This window comes from Cotesia glomerata, unplaced genomic scaffold (genome assembly GCF_020080835.1).
Source record: "Cotesia glomerata isolate CgM1 unplaced genomic scaffold, MPM_Cglom_v2.3 scaffold_27, whole genome shotgun sequence".
In the NCBI taxonomy this organism is placed as follows: domain Eukaryota; kingdom Metazoa; phylum Arthropoda; class Insecta; order Hymenoptera; family Braconidae; genus Cotesia; species Cotesia glomerata.
Window position 1 is genome coordinate 22,969 of NW_025403218.1, and position 22,392 is coordinate 45,360.

Genomic DNA, 22,392 nt, shown 5'->3' on the forward strand with positions numbered 1-22,392 from the left:
TTTATATTTTATAGTAAATTGTGCCTTTAATTTTAATTGACAATGTATACAATTAGTTAGTAATGTTTTTTTTTTAATTGTTAACTCAAATTAATTATTTTTTTATTTAATATAAGTAATTGATATTAGAACATCAATGCAATTTCATAATATATAATAATTATCGTTAATTTTGTACAATTAATTAGTTTGTGATAATTAAGTAAATAAAGAAATTAAAGTGAACCCTGAAGATAATCTTTTAAACCCTTAAGATTTTTTTTAACTTATTCTATACTTATTAAGTGAAATTATATCATTCGTTACATGAAAATTTTCTTATTTGCGCGTGTGCGATAATAATATTAAAAAAATTGAGCTACGTCACGACCACAACGTCAACATTCAACGTCAGTCTCGTGCGATCTTGCTTCGTGTTCGAGTCATTTGTAGGTTATAATATTTTTTAAAGCATATACTTAGACTTTTTTTATATTAGTTTATTTTTACAAAATGAAAGTAGCTGCTGCAATAAGTTTAGTATTTTTAGGATGTTGTACAAATGTAATCTTCCTCGAATTATTAGTAAAGTAAGTACAATTATTTATCATTCATAATTCCAATTGTTAAGCTTATGATATGGTGAAGTACAATGTTTTTGTATGACGTAATTTTACTGCATATAAAAATAATAATAATACAGCATGATTTATTGTAATTTACATATTAAGCAATCGTTTGATTTTTTATTTATTTTACAGAGAAGATCCTGGTAGTGGAAACCTAATAACATTTTCACAATTCCTTCTAATATCATTAGAAGGTTTTATATTCACATCAAAGTTTGGAACTGTAAGACCTCGAATAGGCATCAAGGATTATATGATACTGGTTTTTATGTTTTTTATAACAAGTGTTTGCAATAACTATGCATTTGACTTTAATATACCGATGCCTCTCCACATGATATTCAGAGCGGTAAGGATCCAGAATTCATCAATGAAATTTTAAAAACTACTGTACTTTAATAGTATTAATAATAATATTTACAAAATATTGTCACAGGGTTCCTTAATAGCTAACATGATAATGGGTATAATTATTCTAAAGAAGAAATACGTATTCAGCAAATACCTCTCAGTATTTATGATAACTATGGGGATAATAATATGTACAATAGTAAGCGGCAATGAAGTTAAATCAACCCAAAAAATGGTTAAGGATGCCATCCCGCCCACACAAATGGAAATTTTATTTTGGTGGAGTGTTGGAATCGCATTATTGACTGTCGCACTGTTTATTTCTGCTAGAATGGGTTTGTACCAAGAAGAATTATACGCTAAATACGGTAAACACCCATACGAAGCTCTGTATTATACTGTAAGTAAATTTAATTGGCAATAATTTGCCATTGAGTGGTTTTTTATTAATTTATCTATTTATTTTTTGCAGCATTTACTACCTCTTCCATTTTTCTTGACGCTAAGTTCAAATATATGGGACCACGCACAACTGGCATTAAAATCAGACCCATTATTGATCCCAATTCTTGGATTATCTGCACCAAAGAGTATTGTATACCTCATTGGGAATGTTTTAACACAGTATCCTTTTACGTAATAATCTTTATCGCGTCGAAAGTAATTGTCACTATGACAAGGCATATTTCATTTACAATACTAATGACAACAATATATTTTCTTTAATAAATATATCAGATACATGTGCATCAGCTCGGTGTTTGTGCTGACAACAGAATGCTCATCATTGACAGTAACGTTAGTCGTAACACTACGTAAATTTTTCTCATTATTATTTTCAATATTATACTTCCAAAATTCATTTAGCATTTACCATTGGATTGGTACATCCTTAGTCTTTTTAGGGACTATTATCTTTACTGAAGTTGTGCCAAAAATACATCAAAGTATAAGCGGGCCTGAGACGAAAAAGGTGCAATAAACTTTTTACTGTAGATAGACCATAGAATTAATAGAATTTTTTTTTTTTAAATGAAATGATAACAAACTTAGACAAGCAATAAGTAATTTTTGACATTGTGCAAAAAATGTTAAACATTTAGTATTTATATTGAGTTAAGCTCTTTTAATACAACCTTAGAGTAATCAACTTTATGAAGAAGCGTTATCATTGTCGACCTCTATGCACGTATTATTCATTTTTAAAACGAATTATCTCTTTTGCCACTGCATATTCAGTAAACAATCGATACTTTTATTTTATTTATTGACTAGCGCACTGCGGGTGCAATTATCAACATAAAAATAAAATTTTAATGATGTATTTGTATATACTTTTTTTTTATTTGAAACAAAAGAAGTAGAAAAAAAAATCAGTAATAATTATTTATAGAACAGATTGTATATTTACGTCCGTAGGAAAGGATTATAACTATTTTTACCAAACCGTAATAGAATAAATGAATAATTGATTGTAAATACATATAAGTCAATGTGAGGCAGATTTAAAAAAAAAAAACAGGTGATGCTTGTTGAGAGGATTATTCAAATTTTAATATTTAATTCTTAATTGTATATTATCAATGCATAATATTGTGATAGGATATCATTTTATTATACTCCTTTGTGGGTGTATTCAGTGTCTAGTAAAATTGTGAAGCGACATGAACGCTATTTTTAATTTAAACTAATAAAACTCATTTTAAATAAATTTTTCTTCGACCATTGAAATATTTATTTTATATTTACTAACAGTTTTTTTAAAACAAATAATATTAATCTTAATTATCAAATATGTGGAATAATGAAAGACTTCATTTACTTGATCATCGGTTGTGTTATGATGATTTAAAGTATAAAATTTTTAAAAGTGGTAAGTGAAGTAATTTTTATTTAAAAATGTCCTTAAAAAATACTTGATAAAAAATTATTTTTTCAGAACTAGGTGAAGATTACGATTATTTTGTAGCAAGACCATGTTGGATTAAAATTCGGTTATTTCTATTCTGGGTCTTTTGGTCATCATTAATTGTAGTGATTATTCTTTTAATAATATGTAATTTTTGCTTAATCCAAACAATGTGCCCTAAAAGCGACGATGATGATGATGACGATGACGAATAATTAGAGTAACAACGAAAAATAAATAATTTCAAGTACACTTAAGTTATTAAGAAATAAATTTTTTCTTCATATTACCATAAAACGTGTACAGTAAAAATAGTATGTTAAATATCTTATGAATTAATGAAGTAATAAACTTTTTTATCTGTGCATTTTTTTTTAACTAAAATTTAGAACAATCATATAAATTATTTTTACAAGTATCATAATGAGTTATTTATGATTTGTTCACACTATTTTTTTATCAGCTTCACATTTGATCAAATACCAATCTAAAATATTAACATGTATAAATGCAGACAGGAAAAATTTTAAGTTTATCATAACACAAATAACCCCCTCTTGTGTAATTTACATTTATAGAGTAATATAAATACTAAATCATCGGCGACGAAATCATTAAGCAGTATCAAGTTACTCGGAAGTTTTTAAAGTTTCAATTCAGATAATACTAAAGTTAGTCGACGTTTTTAATTTTTTTTCATTTATTAAAATATATCTAAAAAATGGTTTTAAAAAATTGCACTGACAGTTTTTCAAATTTGTTACAAATGAAAATTTATTTTTTATTTTTTTGTAATAATTTTTTCAACAAAAAAAATTCCAACAATTTTTAGATGTCGATTAACTTCATTTTCATTTAATTTAGTAGTTTATATTTACAACTGTGAAAAAAAATATTTTGTATTTGTCAGAATTGTTTCCTGAAAAATATAAATACTTTTCCCTAATCTTAAAAATTGCGCAAAGAACAATTATTGTTTTTTACATTTTATTTTAAACGCCAATTCATTGGCGTAGCAAGTAAGTGAGTGAAAATAATTATCAGTTTGAATGTAAGTTAGAATGCAGTATGCAGTAAGCAGTTAGTGAGAGCGTCAATATAGAGCGCTTGCGAGTGCAGCATATTATTCATGAAAAAAATAATCAGCGTATGTGAGCGCGAGGAATCTTTTATTATCTAAATAATTCTCTGCGAAGCGCAGTGTCTTTATATATCCATTTAAAAGTGTCCTTGAAGATTATACAATAATGGAGAGAGGGAAATTGAATTTAGAGAGTGCGCCTGAGGTGAATAATACTACCAATGGTTCAGTTGCCACGTACAAGGCATTGCCTGAGGACAGTGCAGTAGTCGATAGTCAACAAGACAAAACTAACTCTAGTTCAACTCCAACAGTAACTATGGGAAAAAATGATGCTGAAGGTGAAGTTGGAGATGAGGCTAATGAGAAAATGCTCAATGAACAATCAAATATTGAGCCGACGAAAAACGCATCTGAGGTAATTTAAAAAATTAGTTTTTTTTTTTTTTTTAATTATTTAATCGTTTATTGCACATTTATTTATAGATGATTGAAGTCTTTACAGTATCACAATCAATAGTCGTATATTTTTTTTTCAAGTTTATGAAATGTTACATTTTTTATAAATCTATTCTTAGGTTATTTTTTCTTTAGTTCAACTGTATTGATTGCATCATCTAAGTTCGATAAAATTTATGATTATTAATTTATTTATTTTTACTTTTAGGTAATATTTATCTCTGAAAACGGAGATGCAAAAATTGATATGAAGCAAGTAAAAAAACAAGTTGCGGGTTTGAGTAAAGAAGAATTGATGATGTACGCTGATGATCCATTTTGGGTTAAGCTAAGATGGATGTTATTTGCCGCTTTTTGGCTGCTGTGGGTTGCTATGTTGCTCGGTGCAGTAGCAATTATAGTGCTGGCTCCAAAGTGTCAAGCACCAACGCCTAAAAAATGGTGGGAAAAGAGCCCAATTGTTCAACTGGAGCCAGAGGATGTCAGTGGGAAATTATTTGAAGACATCGAAAGTATGTTAGATCAATTAAAACACGAGCATGTGAAAGTTATTTCACTTTCCTCGTTTCTGAAGGGCGGTTCTAGTGCCACGGAGGATTTCATTGACATTGATCCTCGAGTTGGTAACGTTAATTTCGTTAAAAAACTGGTCGACTCAGCTAACACCCGAGAGATAAATGTAGTGCTTGAGTTTGATCCGAATCAGTCATCAATGAAGCACGAGTGGTTTGAAAAATCTGCTAGGCGTGAAGAACCATACACTGATTACTATGTGTGGGCTGATGGTAAAATTGATTCTGAGGGTAAGGTTTTGAAACCTAGCAACTGGCTGAGTGTTTATAATGGTAAAGCTTGGAAGTGGCATGATATTCGTCAGCAATACTATTTACATCAATTCAACGAATCAACACCGGATCTGAACTTTAATAATACTAAAGTTATTGAAGAGTTTAATAATATCTTCAAATTCTGGCTGAATATTGGTATTAAAGGATTCCGTCTTGGTAACACGCGTTACTTGATTGAAGATCCCGACCGCCGTGATGAACAACGGGGCTATCAAGTTGTCATTGATGAAGACGATTACAACTATCTTTCTCACGCTCGTACCAAAGACCACGTAGACAATATTAAAGTTATTAAGCAATGGCGTGATAATATTAATACTAATGAAAGTAATAAAGACGTACTATTCACAATGTCAGATGATGTTAAAAATGATACTCTGACGATCTTCAATGAAAACCGGAGGGTTATTGACCTTCCACAGAATTCTCAATTCTTCAGAGAAGCTGATGCCAGTATTAGCGCTCAAGCGTTGAAGACTGACATATCATCTTGGATATCAAGTGTTAATGTTTCTTGGCCAGGATGGGATGTGAGTATTTTTATTATTTTAATGATTAAAATTGCAAAAGGTCGTATGTGATTTATTATTGTATGACCTGATGGATAAAATGGATTGATAATTAAAATAAAAAAATACTTCTATTGAAATAAATAAATTCATTTTGCAGATCAATGGCAAGAAACCTTTGAGGAGCCGGATGAATCCAGACATAGCAGATAGTATAATATTGATGTCACTACTTTTACCAGGGACACCAATATTAAAACTAAACGACGTACTGCCAGCAAAGAAACACTTTTCTACACTAGCAGCTCTTCGATACGAAGACCAATTTTTATATGGCAATTTCTCAAGCCATGTTATTAATGAGACAGTCTTCGCATACGTCAGGTAACTTATTGCAATGTACTTTTAATATTATTGGTTGGATTTTAATTAATTCGGGTGGTGGAGTTTTTTAATAACAAAATATCATTGAATTATGGGTACTGGCGGTGATAATTTAAATTATTCTCATCACGTGATCAATCAATTTAATTGACTCAATTGGATGTATCCTGAGTTATTTTCTTCTCACGATTTATCAACAATTATTATCAAAGAATCATTGTGTACTTTTTAATAAAAATTCATGTCTATTTAAATTTTAATTGTTGATAATGACTATTTATCAGGGTTATATTTTAATATTAATCGTTTGTTTGCCTTGTTTCATGCACCTTGTGTGGTTTAGGAATGGGTGAGTTTATTTTTTATTCACTAACATGCATGTGCGATGTATAAATACTAACACTAAACAATATAATTCGCTTAGTCGTTGATAATTAGATTGAAAAGTTTTAATAAAATAAATAATTCAATAGGGTAAGGTTTGGATTGCCGGGATATCTTGTGGCGTATCAAAGCTCTGATCAAGATATAGTTATTGATATTTCGGGGCTGGATACAATACCTGCAGACCTCAACGTAATTGCTTACAGTGCAAATTACGCTGGAAATTCAACAGACGTTCCGTAAGTAATGAAAACAAGATAATTAAATATTCTATTTAATTTAATTTTTATTTGCAAAAGATCTAAAATAAAATAAATATAATTTTATTATTTTTTAGAGCACAATATCCATCGGATAAAATTCCATTATCCAAGAAGAGTACTTTGGTGCTGTCATTCGTACCAGAAAAGAAGAATTAGTGTTCATGAGTGATATTCGAATACCATATGATAATATAAATGCATTTACTCAAATTTGTGGCTCAAGTATATTTAATTAGCCAAAATGATAATAAAATATTAACCACAGCATTAATATAAAATTTATATATTTAAATATAATTTAAAAAACACAACAAATAATAAATAAAGTCCTATCCTAAATTACTTGGTACATTATTCAGCATGAAGTTTATGGGGATCAGTAAACCTTGCAGTAAGTATGTAGAAAAGTGCTGGTAAAGGTACTAAAAGAAGCATCATAGGATGAATATTTACACCACGTAATGTTGCTACTGCCATTATTCCGTATCCATGTAACAACCAGTGTCCAAGGATTACAATAACGTTTCTTACATCGGATATTGAACTGAATAATAATGATTTCATAGTCTGAAATATTAATTTGTTCTTGAAAAAACAAGGTTAATAATAATTACAAATAATTAATAATTTACCTGGTTTAATTTAAATGCAAAATGCGCTGCATTTGATAAGACTGATAAAATTATTGTGATATATGGAAATGAGTAGTCTGTAAAATAAAGAAGAATTAAAAATTTATTATTTATCAGTCTAATGATAAAGATAAACATACTTACATATTAATCCACCTCCAACGGCATGTAACAATGCGAGAATAGGAAAGAAATATAGAGCAGCATAAATAGAATATTTACCTTGTTTAGGTAAAAATTTTCTTACGATTAATGGCCTTATCAATATCATAATAGTAACACTGAGAGAGTAAAAAATAAAAACCATTGTATACCTAAAAAATAATTAGATTAATTAATTAATGAGTAATAAATAATAAAACAAATATCTACATAAGTATAAATACTTACAATGGATACACAGCTTCTTGCGTACAGTGCAATGAATTCTCATAATTTGGAGAAGGATTATGCAGCAAAGTATACCAGTCAGACAGCTTTCTGGCTCTGCATGATCTTATTTCAAAACTTCCAACTGGATTAGTCACTTGTAAGGTAATCAGTGATGCACAAACAATCTCTAATAAAGCTGACAGATGAATAACAATAACTTCTTTAGGTATGTTACGCCTCAAAGCTACCATATCAATGCAAAACCAGTGTAATACTAGTGCAAGTAATGCCATAAATCCTAAATACAGCCAGTCGTAAAAAATTGGCATTTCATCACAAGGTACACATGCTGACGATGAGTTGGTACGAAACCCTCGAGGACATGCACCACAGTCTGTCCAGTTTCCATCAGACAATAACTCTCGACCACAATACATACCCGGACATCGCTCGACAAAATTCATGATTTGTGTTTGATTATCTTAGATCATTATAATAGTAATAATTATTTTTTTTTTTTTTTTACAAAATTTTACCAATTCTAGAGCTTTTAATATACATCGACCAACTCTCGAAGGTTTAGTGATTTATATCAACATTTTTCCAATTATCACAGTCAACTCATAATTCAGATCTCGTCAATATTGGAGTTAAAAATCAATGACACGAAATCGGAGTATTTATTTTCTGAGAATAACAAATATTGTAGGTTAAGTAATTATTAATCACTTATTATCATCACAATAATTATTGTGAAATCTTTTTTTTGTCAATCTGACAAGTGAGTTTTAAATGAATAAAGTTTTATCACCATCAGCTGAAAATAATTATTCAATCACTCTATTTGAATAAAATTAAATGTCAAACTGTATTATCAATAAAGTACCTGAGTAAAAGAAAAAAAATTTTAAATCCTCCGTTGCTTGAGACGAATATTTTGAGTTTTCTTTGATATAATAAACACATGCGCTGATCGACGGCGTAATAATGGAATATGCGCAGCTGGAACGTCCTAAAAGATAATTGTAGAGTGCTGCCATCTTTAATGATTGCGCATGATCGTGAAAGTTCGTACGATGATTGCCGAGTTAACATTACTATTTTGAGGCACAGAAGGGGCACCTCTCGACGGGGGTTTTTCTTGATAAGTGAAGGGCGACGGGTGTGCAAGAACTGTTACAGTTTTTTTGGTTTAATTAATTTAGAAAAGGCATTAACAGTGGCTTGTGTCAGCCAAATGCCATAAGCATAGACATAAATAATACCCCAAGAATAATTGAAACAATCACTATAACTAATACCGAGTACCAAGTGTTTTTAACAAAACCATCGTCTCTGTCGTCAGATCGTCTCGTGTGTTGTGTGTGTATGTGTGTCTCGGTCTATGTCTGTACAGGGGATGAGTATAATATAATCATACACAGTACAGTGTGCAGAGAAACGTTGATGCAGCATAGCATTACATTAAAGTTTTGATAAAATATATAATAATAAATTGTAGGAATAAAAAGAAGACGCGGTGGACAATGGTTGAACGCGTCCCGGGAGGTCTCGGCGCCCTCGATGCGGTACAAAAATGAAACAAGCTCATCCGCAACAAGCAGCTGATGGCGGCCGAGTGCTGTTCTAGAGAGCCTCCATGTCTGTCGTTTTAATCAGTTGATCGGATTTTTTTTTACTTTTCATCATCCAACAAGAGTAGTGATTTGCTGTTGATAATAAAAAAAAATATATACATGTATCTGTGGATATATATGTATATATAACTATACTTGGTACAGTATATCTGTCACATTCAACTAGACAATATTAAATTGTCACCCGTCTAAACTAAAATTGTGATTTATATATTATTACAATTCAATATAGAGTATAAAATATTTATATACATACATAGTTACATACGTACGTAGTTAATATATATAAATAAATAAATATATGTATGTATGTATATAAGTATATGTGTAATAAAACAGAGAGGAGGACCTAGTACTAGTGTGTAGGGACAAGGATTTAGTAATAAAAAAGAGGAGAGAAAAACGTACGGCCGTACGAGGCGTGATATAACGGTGCTTCTCTCTCTATTTCTTACTCTCTTACTCTCATACACTTGTCCTTAATCTTTCTCACTCTTATTTTCTCTCTTGGCAATTCTTACTCTTTCTCTCCGGGACTCCGGCATCCGGACGGGCGCGTAGCCGGTCCCGGCTATCGAATTCTCACCGAGTGAATAAAAAAAATAAAAAAGGTGAACGACGGGGCGTGTGCGTATATCGTACGTGTATTGTGTGTATATGTATATTTATATATATTTATATATACATGACATAGATATATATTTATACATATAATACTTATACTTTGGTTTTTTCTACGCGTACTACAATAAAACACGGTATTAAACGTACGGTTTTCCTCGTCTACGTCACCGTGGCCATTAATTAATATTCGGTGAGGACTATGAAGGAGTGAGTGAACGAGAGCGTGTTCTTACGGAAGTGCGTGGTAGCAACATTTGCAATCAACTCCATTTGATAGATTATTTATAATAATAATAATAATAATAATAATAAAAATATTAGTAGTAGTATCAACAAATAGGAGGTTATTTAATTATAAAAAGTTATTAACTTGCAACGTAATTTCATTGAGTACCTTATTTATACTTTGTAGATGGAACGCGTGGTCACGAGGTAACCTCTCTTGTGACATAAAAACACATACTGAACGCACGTGAGATAATATAAAAAGAAGATAAAGGAAAAAAAAAAAACACAAGGAAAAGCAAGAGGAAGAGGAGCTAAGCTAGTAAATCTTAAAGGCGCTCTATCTCGCCAGCAGTTGTGTATTAGTGACAACGCCTAGCTCATCATCATCATCACCGTCGTCATCGTCATCGTGGACTCATTTTTCAGTCATTGAAAACAACTTTTTCCCAGTGCAACACACTTGTGGAAATATATTGACTGTTTAAAATTAAAAAAACCTGTACTCTAGTACATAAAACGTGTTGACAGACATTTTAAGTGTAATATTATTATTGTTGCTGTTATTATTATAATTATTAATACTTGGATAATAATATATAGTATAGTATAGTATAATATATAATATAAACATTACGAATAATCGGTTACTACTGGTGTTAATTATCTACAGTGTAATTTAATTTGAGGAATGCAGCCACCGGCTCATCAGGGTGGTCCTTATTATTGTAAAGTATAGCCGCCACGATCTCAGCCAAAGATACGGATTCGAGGCACGAGCGTGACGCCGGTGATTTAAATAATCCATCCAGCATCCGCAGTGCCTCAAATCTCACAACCAACATGTCATCTGCGACGTTTGTTGATCGGATAGATCCATTTTCCAAGCGATCCCTTAAAAAGAAGTCGAAAAAATCACAAGGCTCGTCGCGGTATCGCAATTCGCAGGACGTCGAGCTTCAGCAGCTACCTCAGCTTAAAGGTTAGCCTATTTAATTAATTACTCATAATTTAATACATTTCTTTTATTTTAAGTTCATTAATTCAATTTAATTTAATTAAATTGATTTATTTTTTTATATTCAAGCTCTTCATTATGATTATTTTTATATCGTCAACGGTATTTTGACATAGTTTCATATACACAGGACTCTTGGCATGCTGCTATACCTAACCTCTACCTATGAACAACTTTTATGACTTTGTGTGCCAGGATCTATAATAACTAAACTATAAATAAATCCTTAACGTCAAAAATTTTATCCAATAAACTACTCTCGCAGAGTTAACTTAAATCCATGATGATACTTAATCATACTGACTATTTTTATTTTAATTATTCATTATTGGAGTATTTTATTTTATAAATGTTTTTTATTAAACTAAATTATGCTGTCTATAAAAGTAAATATTTTTTTATTAAATATTTATAATCAAGTGATTCAATCTGACGAGATAAAATTCAATTTAAAGCAGTAGATTGCTATTTTAAATATTACATCACCTGATTTTAAATTCTATTACGATTGTTTTAAAAATATATTATTATACGTCGAATTAATTTTTAATTAATTATATAATTAAACTACACTGACAATAGTAATAATAATAACTGTTGTTTGTATTGTAACAATTGAATTATAAAGATTATTTACTGATAAATGCATTAAACAGATAGACAGATTATTTATTTACGAGTCAGATTGTGGATTTATGTATTTATTTATTGCAATTATTACAAAATATCCAGTGTAGCGGTTTAAAACCTACGTAAACTTTAAACAGTATCTTCCTACTCACTGACACTATGACTAACACTTGTCCTTCCAATTTGTTTGGATTCTCCCTGATTTGTTTCACGTGGTAATTTTAACTTTAATACTAAATCGCTCCTACGCGGGTACAAATAATACAATACTTATATTTAATAATTTCTTCTTTAATAGTTTAATTTTTTAGCAAGCTTTTTTATTAAAATTAACAATGAGCTTTTAATCTTAGAGATAAGAATAAAATAATTCTATTTTCAGCCGTTGGAATGTTCATCTAAATAAAGAAAAAAAAAATATGTGAAAACAAAAAATAGTCATAATGACATTAAATCATTAAACAAAGTGGAAATATGAGAATACAAACTTGCATAGTATGTTTGAACATAGAAACTCCCTGGAGCTCATATCTAATTACAATGTTTAATGGACGATACTAATGCTTTCACAGTCCATCTACTCTCCCTGGTGCTTCTAGGTGGAGTACCACCCCCTAATATTTCACTTAAAACTCTTTTAAAGACTATTTTGTCTCTCGTGTACATTTCCAAGGCTTTAAATAATTGTCATAAAAGTACGCAGTCTCATTAATTATTTTTTTTATTTTATTCTAGAACATAATCTAGTTAAAAATCGAAGTTAATAATCCAACGAAATAAATAAAGATAATTATTAGACATTATGATACATCAGCTGTGTCTCCAGTCGACTATGGCATTGATCTAGTCGGTCACTGTCAAGATCACAACTGCAGAAATTACATATCAACATCTAGCAGCTCTATCTGTATATCTACTCATCACATCTCATCTCATCGTGGCTAACTTGTTGTGTTTTTTTGTCAACACCAAGGCCGCTGAATATAATTTCTTCACCAATCAACTACAACCAATAAATCATTATCAGCTAAAAGAGGAACGCAAGTTTCAAGCTATCGTTATCTACAACAAAAAAAAAAAACGTACAATTCAATGATTATATTTCAATGTAAATGTATACAAAAAAAAATATGTTCACATTGACAAACAGTATAATATTATTTCAGGCAGTTGCGTGTACATACACTCATATTTGTAGACATATATTAAACTAAAGGCCGAAGAAAAGAGACAAAGCTACAAACATACACATATATGAAATTTACTATCACCGCAGAGTTCACCATCGAGTTTTCATAGAGCACGTGTCGATCGACGTGACGTAATTCTTCGGCGCAATGTCCTTGCTGCGATCGATGCGGGGATGCTCATACGCTCTCGTGGTAACTACTGTAGCATACAACAACGTAAACCGAGGAGGAACGAGGAACACCACGACGAAGAGCTTGAGGAGCAGTATTGAATATATACACACAGGAGAGCCGAGAGACAGGATCCTCGTGCTTTTCCGTATCCGTTTACGCCCACACAATAATACCGTACCACACCAGTCCAGTAGTATTACATATAATATAATATATATGCCAAAGTACAAGTGCTCTCTATAATACGAGGACAATCCCTATGAATAACAGAATAACACCGAGTACAGAATGGAGTTAGGTACTACCCAGCTCTTTGTGTAATACTGCTAGACCCAATATCAATCATAATAATATTAATTATAATAAAATGATAGCAGTATTAATATTAACAATAATAATTAATTATAATAGCGCTGATATTATGTTATGTTGGCAAGACAGGTTGGTGACCAGCAGAATATACACTGTACATCAAGATAGAGAGCAAGAATAACCATGCCATACTGCACGGTACGATATGATACGAAGAATATCAGAGCGGTAGATGAGAAAGGTTTACTCTTGGGATAGAGGCCGTCGTAGAGGAGTACAGTTGAATACAGAGTGGATAGGAGTACAGAGAATGATAGTCAGTCTTGGCTTCAGCGTCAGCGGCGGCAAATGCTGCTGCTGCTGTTGGTGATAGAATATATAGTGGGAGTATTGATCCAAAATGCCCTCGGCTACCCGCCTAGAATGCTCTCGACTCTTTACCACCCCGACCGCCGTCTCTTTACTTCCACGCTTTCCACTTCTGGCTGGCGTACTGTAGAGTAGCATAACGTTGAACCACGATCGGCATCTACACCGTCGCCAGCAACCATCACCGCCGCCACCACCACCACCACTTCCTCCACCTCCACCTCCACCTCCACCTCCACGTCGTTTACATTTAAAAACTTCCCTCGTTGCACTTACACCCGTCTGCTACCTTGTTCCCCTTTACGTTTCCTATTATAAACCAAACTATTGCTCCTCGATAATCAACCTTCACCACCTCACACATCCACGCAGTACTTTTTTTTTTTTTTAATTATTATTAACCTGGTTTTACGGTTACATGCTTAGTTGGTATTATTATAATATTCTTTTTAAAAGTTTTAACTTACTGATGAATGAATTTATATATACAGTTTAGTATTTACGTGGATGATGATTATAATGTTGAACTTTATTACGTCGGTTTTTGTTCTATAAGTTATTACTGATAAAATACATATTTAATGTACGGTTTATCAGTAATATAATTTTATTAATAGATATCTTTGTTAATACTGCTATTATTGTAATTATTGCTGAAATAGTTGTCTCTATTGATTTAGTAACGTTATTATTTTTTTTTAATTATTTCGACACTATTTTCCTCAATCTTCGGCGCTTCTTACCCAACAGATGCCAATGAAATTCAGCGGAGAGCATCGAAGGTGGCTAGCCTTTGACCTCACTGCTGTTCGTTCGTCATCGACTCGAACGTTATTAACACACACAACATGCCCACATATGTACAGTTAAATTTGTCGAGGTGACTCCAACTCGCTGCATCGTAGCGTGTCGAGCTGAAGAATTAGCAGACGCAGCAGGGGCTTGTTTGAGCAAAGAGCATCCGAGCGATGATGAAGAATGGGTGAAAAAGAGAGAGAAAGTCAACCACCTGGAGAATCAATAAAGTAAAGTATTTTCCACGAAAAAATCTTATCTCGAGACTTAATACTTGAGCTCAAAAGTTCCTCGCGGTTTATATGAATGGATAAAAAAAGCTAAATTAAAGTGAAGCATATGTGTACATATATGAGCGTTACTATGAGCCACTTGGTTGCTGCTGTATATTACCAACATGCTAATGTATAATATAAGAATAACTTGTGGATGGCTTTCAGCACGCGAACTATCCACAAAATATCTTTCTTTATCAAAAGGAACCCTCGACCTTATCTTTATTATTTCTTCAGCTTTGTTCTTTATTTTTTTAACTTATTTTACATTGTTCGATTTTATTATATTATATAAAATCTTTTTCTTCTCAATTTTTTCAGTAAAAGTTGTTCACTAGTTTTATCGCTGTGAAAACTGACTCTTGTCGCAGTGGCCGCAGGGAAGAATATAACATATAATAGAAAAAAAAAAAAAAAAAATTGCAAGTTTTAAAGTAGCCAGTAGCCAGCAGCTTTGTACAAGTCTTACTCCGTGTTATAAATTCTTATATTACATTACATGTAGTCTTATATTGTACGACACGGAATAGAAAACTAAACCAAGAATAAGAAGCAAGACTAAGTTTTACTAGGCTACACTGTGTAACTGGTGAAACATACATGTACACATGTACAACAGATATATTTATTTTAAAGAGATGAAAAGCTTTGTACATACTAGCGATCTGTCTTTGATTTCTTGCTAATAATGTACATCCAATAACTAAACGTACAATAGCCGACTGTATTAGTAAATAGTGGTACCAGCTATGTCTGTGATAGTACTATGTAACTATAGAATGATATCATATCAGTGGATATGTGGATGCATCTATGTGGCTGTGTATTGTAGATAGACGAGTGTAGAGAATAGAACACTCAAAGGACAATTTCATAGTACACGGGTGTACTGAAATAACCGTACTGCCCTGCTGACCCCACTACACTGGCATTGGCGATCTACGTAGGTGGTATCGAGTGCCATCCAAGCCATCAACACCACCAAGATTCACCGGAAGTTTCCTATTTTTTTATGTATTTTTATTCATACTCGTTTTATTTATTCGGCTATTTATTTATCAGGTCAAATTTGTAGTTTTATTAATCTTTATAAATTGATAGACTATTCTCTGGTCGGTGGTAGAGCAATTTAATTAATTTAGATTTAAAAAATATAAAATAAAAAATATATAATGTAAATATCGGTGGTTATTTAGTTAAACTCTATTTTATTTAGCAGTTGATATTAAAATATATATTTTATCTCGGATTTCAATTACATCTTGAACTACAACCACATCTACAACGGCAATTGCTTCATTATGTGTCTCTTCTCATCTTCATCTCGCGTTGAATCTCGCTAGCGTTAAATAAATATTTTTCCCTCTGATAATCGTGTCTCGTTGAACGTTATCGACCTACATTCACCGTTAAATTGCTTATTTACTATTTTATTTTTATTTACTTTTTAAATAATTATTTTTTATTTATAAATGTCTTCCAGAGATTTTTAAATAATTAAATTCACTTATTTTTTTCTCTTTCTCTTTTCTCGGTGATTTATACTTTGTAAATACGGCTATTTATTTAGGATCATATCATTTATTTATATTATTATTCCTTATCTTTATCTTGTCTGGTTGGTTGTTTAGTTGTCGCAGCCAGTGATTGTTGTGGTTGTCGATGAGTGATGGAGGCATTGTATTTATCTACCTAACAAGCGGGAAGACCTTACAAAGTTCCTTATATAACAGCGTTTGTTTGTATGCAATAAATCAAACCTCGGGATTTATTGAAGTTGAAGGTTTTCTTTTGGAAAAAGTAGTTTAAGTACCGTATTAATATTAAAAAAAAAAAAAAATTTTATGCTTACTAATTTTAATAGTATTATAATTATACTTTGATGATAATGGTCTGTTATTTTAATTAAATAGTTTTAGTTTTAATTATAATTATAAAAAATGATAACAGTAATTAATAAACAATAATTGTAGTATTAATGGTGTATTATTTTATGAATTACAGATGTTACTCCGTCAGAGCAGGAAGAGTTGTTCATTAGGAAACTACAGCAATGTTGTGTCGCTTTCGACTTCATGGATCCTGTTGCCGATCTCAAGGGTAAAGAAATCAAGCGTAGCACCCTTAATGAATTGGTGGAATACATCACAGCAGGACGTGGGGTGCTTACTGAACCTGTTTACCCCGAGATCATCAAGATGGTAAATTTTTTTTAATTACCTTCAATATAAATGATTAAATTTATGATTAATATTAATAAATAACTAGCAACCTTGCAGTTACTATGGGACTGCCGTGACTTATGAACTATAAATGAATAAAATTTTGCTTTATTAAACAATGACTTTTGATAAATTCCACTGTACTTTCTTGAATATTGACGTTTTTAAAGATACAAGCTCATCTTGATGCTATAATTATCAAGAGCTTTTATTTGAGTACCCACATGCATTTTTGATATGTTTTTCGTATTTACATATATATAATATATATAAATATATGAAAAATTTATGTGGGTACTCAAATGAAAGGTCTTGATGAGTGAAACATCAGGATGAGCTTATATTTTTAAAAATTTCAATATTTCACAAGATACAAGCTCATTTCTTAATTATTGATTTTTATACATACATTTTGATATATTTTTCTTATATTCATATATATAATATATATTTTGAAGATATAGGCTCATCTCGATGTTACACTCATCAAGAGCTTTCATTTGAGTACCCACATGCATTTTGTTATATTTTTTATATATTCATATATATAAATATATAAAATATATGAAAAATTGATGTGGGTACTCAAATGAAAGGTCTTGATGAGTGTAACACCAGGATGAGCTTATATCTTTAAAAATGTCAATAGTTCACAAGATACAAGGTCATTTTTCTTAATTATGTATCTAGAGATTAGAGCATTTTCGAATGCAGCCGAAATACTTATCATCATAAATTGATTATTTGTGAGAATCAAATGAAAGATTGAAAAGGTAAAACTCCAGGTTAAAACTTTTTCAACGATACCAAATTTAACCATAAAAACCCATTTTATCATATAAATACACTGACCACAAAATTTTGCTTATTCTTTTAATAATATAGATCATTTAATTTATTTATAGATTTCGGCAAACCTATTTCGAACGTTGCCACCAAGTGAAAATCCAGACTTTGATCCTGAAGAGGATGATCCAACATTAGAAGCGAGCTGGCCCCATTTACAATTGGTCTATGAATTCTTTTTACGTTTTTTAGAGTCATCGGATTTTCAACCGACGATTGGAAAAAAAGTTATTGACCAAAAATTCGTTTTACAAGTAATTATTTTTATTAATAAAATTAAATATTTATAATTTTTTAATTTATAAATTAATTTAAATGATTTTTATTTTATAGCTGTTAGAATTATTTGACTCAGAAGACCCTAGAGAGCGAGATTTTTTGAAAACGGTTTTGCATCGTATCTACGGTAAATTTCTTGGCCTGCGAGCTTTTATACGCAAACAGATTAACAACATTTTCCTCAGGTAAGAAATAAAAATCTTTTTTATATTATATTCAATTTATCCGACACTTATGCATAGTTATTAAGCAATAAATTATAATTATAAATGACTTGACAGGTTTGTGTACGAGACAGAGCACTTTAATGGTGTCGGCGAGCTACTGGAAATTTTAGGTAGCATTATCAACGGTTTCGCACTCCCGCTGAAAGTAGAGCATAAGCAATTTTTAGTCAAGGTAGTCAATCAATCATTTTATAACATACTGACAGCAATTACCGTTAGAAAGTTTGATTCATTAATAAATTAATTATTTTAAAATTGATGTACAGGTGCTATTACCACTGCATAAAGTTAAATGTTTATCGCTATATCACGCGCAACTGGCGTACTGCGTGGTGCAATTTCTTGAAAAAGATGCAACTCTAACAGAACCTGTGGTGCGAGGGCTACTAAAATTCTGGCCTAAGACTTGCAGCCAGAAAGAAGTGATGTTTCTCGGGGAAATTGAAGAGATACTTGATGTTATAGAACCTAGCCAATTTGTTAAAATACAAGAGCCTTTGTTCAGGCAAATAGCGCGTTGTGTCTCGTCGCCGCACTTTCAGGTATTTTTTATAAACATCTTGAGAATTTTATTGTTTTTTAATTACAATTAATTATATTATAATGACAAGGAGCTCTTTATTTTACTGTTATTATAATTTTTGTGTCTTGTAACTGTAGGTTGCAGAAAGGGCATTGTATTTCTGGAACAATGAATACATTATGTCGCTGATTGAAGAAAACAATCATGTGATAATGGGAATAATGTTCCCGGCGTTGTACAGGATCAGTAAGGAGCACTGGAATCAGACGATTGTTGCTCTTGTTTATAATGTTCTTAAAACTTTTATGGAAATGAACAGCAAGCTTTTTGATGAACTAACTGCCAGTTATAAATCCGAGCGGCAAAAGTAAGTTACTTATTGTCATTATTGTTATGGCTTAAAGAGTTAGTTTTATTTATTGTTATTATTATTGTAAGTATTTATTAATTATTAATTCTCTTAATAGAGAGAAAAAACGAGAAAAAGAAAGAGATGAACTATGGAAAAAGTTGAATGAATTAGAGATTGAACGACGCGGCGCAATTATGGGAACACCTAATACTCCAGTTCCAGCCACGCCTGTATCTGCGACACGAGCTCGTCCCTGAACTGGTAAAAAAAAAATTAATTTAATAATTATAAAAAATTAAGAAATAAAAATTATATCCCTATTTTTTAAGGTAATCGGGAAAAATAAACCCGAAAAAAATTCTAAAGTTATGAAAAATTCATATTATTTCATTAAAATTATTATAAAATAAAAATTATAATAATAATTGTATCATACCTACAACTTTCCTGAAAAATAATCACCCTGGAATGATCGCTCCATTTTTTGTTACAAAAAAAAAAATTTTTTTATTATTATTTTTATTTTATAATAATTTTAATGAAATAATATGAATTCTTCATAACTTTAAAATTTTTTCCGGGATTCATTTTTTAATTATTTTTTATTTTTCAGGTAAAAATTAAGTACCACGCTGCCCAATTGTTAGTCCTTAGTTTACGTCAAATTTTCCGTATACAAGCTGAAAATACAAATTGTCATTGTTAGTGAAAAGAAACAAAAAAAAAATAATAATAAAAAACAAAAAAAAATTAAACATAAGTATGTCAAGCAGTGACGTTACTAACGTGAAGTATCAATTATTCCTCTTGTTAATTACGCCTGAACAGCTGCAGGGTTAGGATAAAAAGAACTATCGGCTACCAACAAAGAAGTTGAGAAAAAATAAAATACAACAATCGTACTCTTGACACCCAGGACTATTAAAGTAATCAGTGCGGGACGATAAAAAAAAAAAATTAAATTAAACTAAAGTAAAATAATAAAAAATAAAGAATGAAAGAAATTTAGTGACTATGTTCACTTGAGGTCGTATTAGAGGCCTTGACTAATTTCTGATAATTTTATTGTGTATATTAATTTTTATTAATTTTGACGGCAATGAATTATGTTGTATGGTGTATAATCAGTGTCAGCACGTAAAAAAAAAAAAGATTTCAATATGAGAATGTTAGTCCCTTCTTAATAAAGCTCGCTTGTATTTTGTTGAAGAAGATGATTCAAATGAGACGATTCAAATAACAAATATTATATTAAGTGTACGATTGATGATACATATAAATTTAACAATTATTATTATTATTATTATTATTATTAATATTAATTTTAGATGTGATATTTTTGCATTGTCACGTCTAAATAATTAATAAATAAATTAATATTTAAAACTGAATACAGAGAAGCAATTTTTATTAATTCTCTGTTGAAACTGAAAAGATTGACATCTCATATGAATCCTCGTCGTCAACAATTGATAGGAGGGGCATTGTTTGAAATGTATCATATATACGTATTAATGATGATTGATGATGATAACTATAACAAGAACTTGATTAATTAATAAATTAGATAAAAATATAAATATATATAATTATACATTATTATACAAAATAAAAAAAAGTATAGTTATATTGATGATGATAATACTGATCAACACAGTAATTTAAAAAAAAATCACATTACAAAATTTTACACTCCTAACATAAAAACATTTACTCCTACACATACACACTGTACTCAATACATTTAATTCAGAAGGGAAAAAGAAATAATTAAATCCTAAAGGATTAAATAAACAAAACCCACAGTGCTATCTATATTAACAAGTGCATCAACCGTGTATTCGTAACCGGTCGCGCAATTTTATTTTAATTTATTATATATTTTTGTTTCTTTTAATTAAAAGGACGATAATCGCGTCTTAGTGTGTATGTAAGTGCGTGCAAATAAATAATAACACTTATGAGTTAATATAATAATGATAAATAAATAATTGAAGTAATAAAGACGAAATTCAATGAGAGAAACAATTATAACATAAAAAGATACATGTTGTTTTTTAAAACGAAAGAATGATTATTAATAATAATAATAATAATAATATTGATAAATTAATAATAATAATAATAATAATATAATTAATAGAAAAATATGCAAGGGACAAGTTATACAAGGAAAAAAAAATAATTGTACCAAATTATCCATGGTTACTTATAAATATAATTAATAAATAGAGATAAAATGCATAATAAGAATTTATTCGGAGCTGGGCTCCCACCGGCCACCGTGAAAGTGTACGTGGGAAGTTTTTAAAACTTAAAAAAAAAATTTTTCTTACAATTGCATAATGATGACTGTGCATTAGAATGATTAACAGATAGTTAAGAAAGAGATAAATAACTAAAAATGAAATTAATAATAACAAATACGATTGACATGTGAATGAATGACTGCTCACATTTTATTTGTTTGTTGATAAAATTTAGCTGTCGGCATTAATTACTCTTGTTCAGCCTGTTTTTTATTATTATTTTTTTCTCTTTACCCTTTCCCTATTATTAAGATATTAAATTTTATCATTTTTATTTTTTTAAATAATTATTACGACTCACGAAATCAATACGCTTTCAGGCACACGGCCGCTATAATTTGTTATCATCAACATGAGTTCCCGTAAGCGATTTAAATATTTAAAGGTGAACGCTAAATAAACGCGTGTGAATAAAAACAATCTAAATAAAAACAGTTTAATAACAACTCGTATGACATGATTGATGTAAAGGTGTAGAATCCTCAATGTGTTAGCCAAATAACAAATACAATAAAAAATAAAAAAAAAACAAAAAAAATTAATAATAATACTAAATAACAATGATAATGATAAAAATATGAATTT

General features: G+C 30.4%; 4 protein-coding genes across 7 annotated transcripts; 3 read left to right on the forward strand and 1 right to left on the reverse strand.

The window, feature by feature from the left end:
• Positions 1 to 377: 377 nt before the first annotated feature.
• Positions 378 to 2,690, forward strand: LOC123274247 (UDP-xylose and UDP-N-acetylglucosamine transporter). Its single transcript, XM_044741811.1, has 5 exons — positions 378 to 569; positions 741 to 957; positions 1,045 to 1,359; positions 1,432 to 1,583; positions 1,698 to 2,690. The coding sequence occupies exons 1-5, from the start codon at positions 493 to 495 to the stop codon at positions 1,939 to 1,941; spliced, it is 1,005 nt and encodes a 334-aa protein (XP_044597746.1). The 5' UTR covers positions 378 to 492; the 3' UTR covers positions 1,942 to 2,690.
• Positions 2,691 to 3,828: 1,138 nt separating this feature from the next.
• On the forward strand, positions 3,829 to 7,078 carry LOC123274237 (neutral and basic amino acid transport protein rBAT-like). Of its 2 annotated transcripts, XM_044741798.1 has the most exons (6): positions 3,829 to 4,367; positions 4,617 to 5,786; positions 5,926 to 6,149; positions 6,493 to 6,498; positions 6,623 to 6,772; positions 6,871 to 7,078. In XM_044741798.1, the coding sequence occupies exons 1-6, from the start codon at positions 4,116 to 4,118 to the stop codon at positions 6,950 to 6,952; spliced, it is 1,884 nt and encodes a 627-aa protein (XP_044597733.1). In that variant the 5' UTR covers positions 3,829 to 4,115; the 3' UTR covers positions 6,953 to 7,078. The 2 variants fall into 2 exon arrangements, with proteins under 2 accessions (XP_044597733.1, XP_044597734.1); XM_044741799.1 differs by lacking the exon at positions 6,493 to 6,498 and having other exon boundaries at positions 3,830 to 4,367.
• LOC123274248 (JNK1/MAPK8-associated membrane protein) lies at positions 6,800 to 8,777 on the reverse strand. 2 transcript variants are annotated; one of them, XM_044741813.1, is made up of 5 exons: positions 8,687 to 8,777; positions 7,819 to 8,617; positions 7,573 to 7,742; positions 7,429 to 7,505; positions 6,800 to 7,363 (listed from the first exon to the last, which is right to left on the reverse strand). In XM_044741813.1, exons 2-5 carry the CDS (start codon positions 8,262 to 8,264, stop codon positions 7,148 to 7,150), a joined length of 909 nt encoding a protein of 302 aa, XP_044597748.1. In that variant the 5' UTR covers positions 8,265 to 8,617; positions 8,687 to 8,777; the 3' UTR covers positions 6,800 to 7,147. The 2 variants fall into 2 exon arrangements, with proteins under 2 accessions (XP_044597748.1, XP_044597747.1); XM_044741812.1 differs by having other exon boundaries at positions 7,819 to 8,775.
• Positions 8,778 to 8,944: 167 nt separating this feature from the next.
• LOC123274243 (serine/threonine-protein phosphatase 2A 56 kDa regulatory subunit epsilon isoform) lies at positions 8,945 to 21,995 on the forward strand. 2 transcript variants are annotated; one of them, XM_044741807.1, is made up of 10 exons: positions 8,945 to 9,575; positions 10,474 to 11,268; positions 17,054 to 17,250; positions 18,177 to 18,371; positions 18,451 to 18,581; positions 18,678 to 18,795; positions 18,890 to 19,165; positions 19,284 to 19,513; positions 19,614 to 19,759; positions 20,112 to 21,995. In XM_044741807.1, exons 2-9 carry the CDS (start codon positions 11,130 to 11,132, stop codon positions 19,753 to 19,755), a joined length of 1,428 nt encoding a protein of 475 aa, XP_044597742.1. In that variant the 5' UTR covers positions 8,945 to 9,575; positions 10,474 to 11,129; the 3' UTR covers positions 19,756 to 19,759; positions 20,112 to 21,995. The 2 variants fall into 2 exon arrangements, with proteins under 2 accessions (XP_044597742.1, XP_044597743.1); XM_044741808.1 differs by lacking the exon at positions 8,945 to 9,575 and adding an exon at positions 9,724 to 10,298.
• The last annotated feature ends 397 nt before the right edge of the window (positions 21,996 to 22,392 follow it).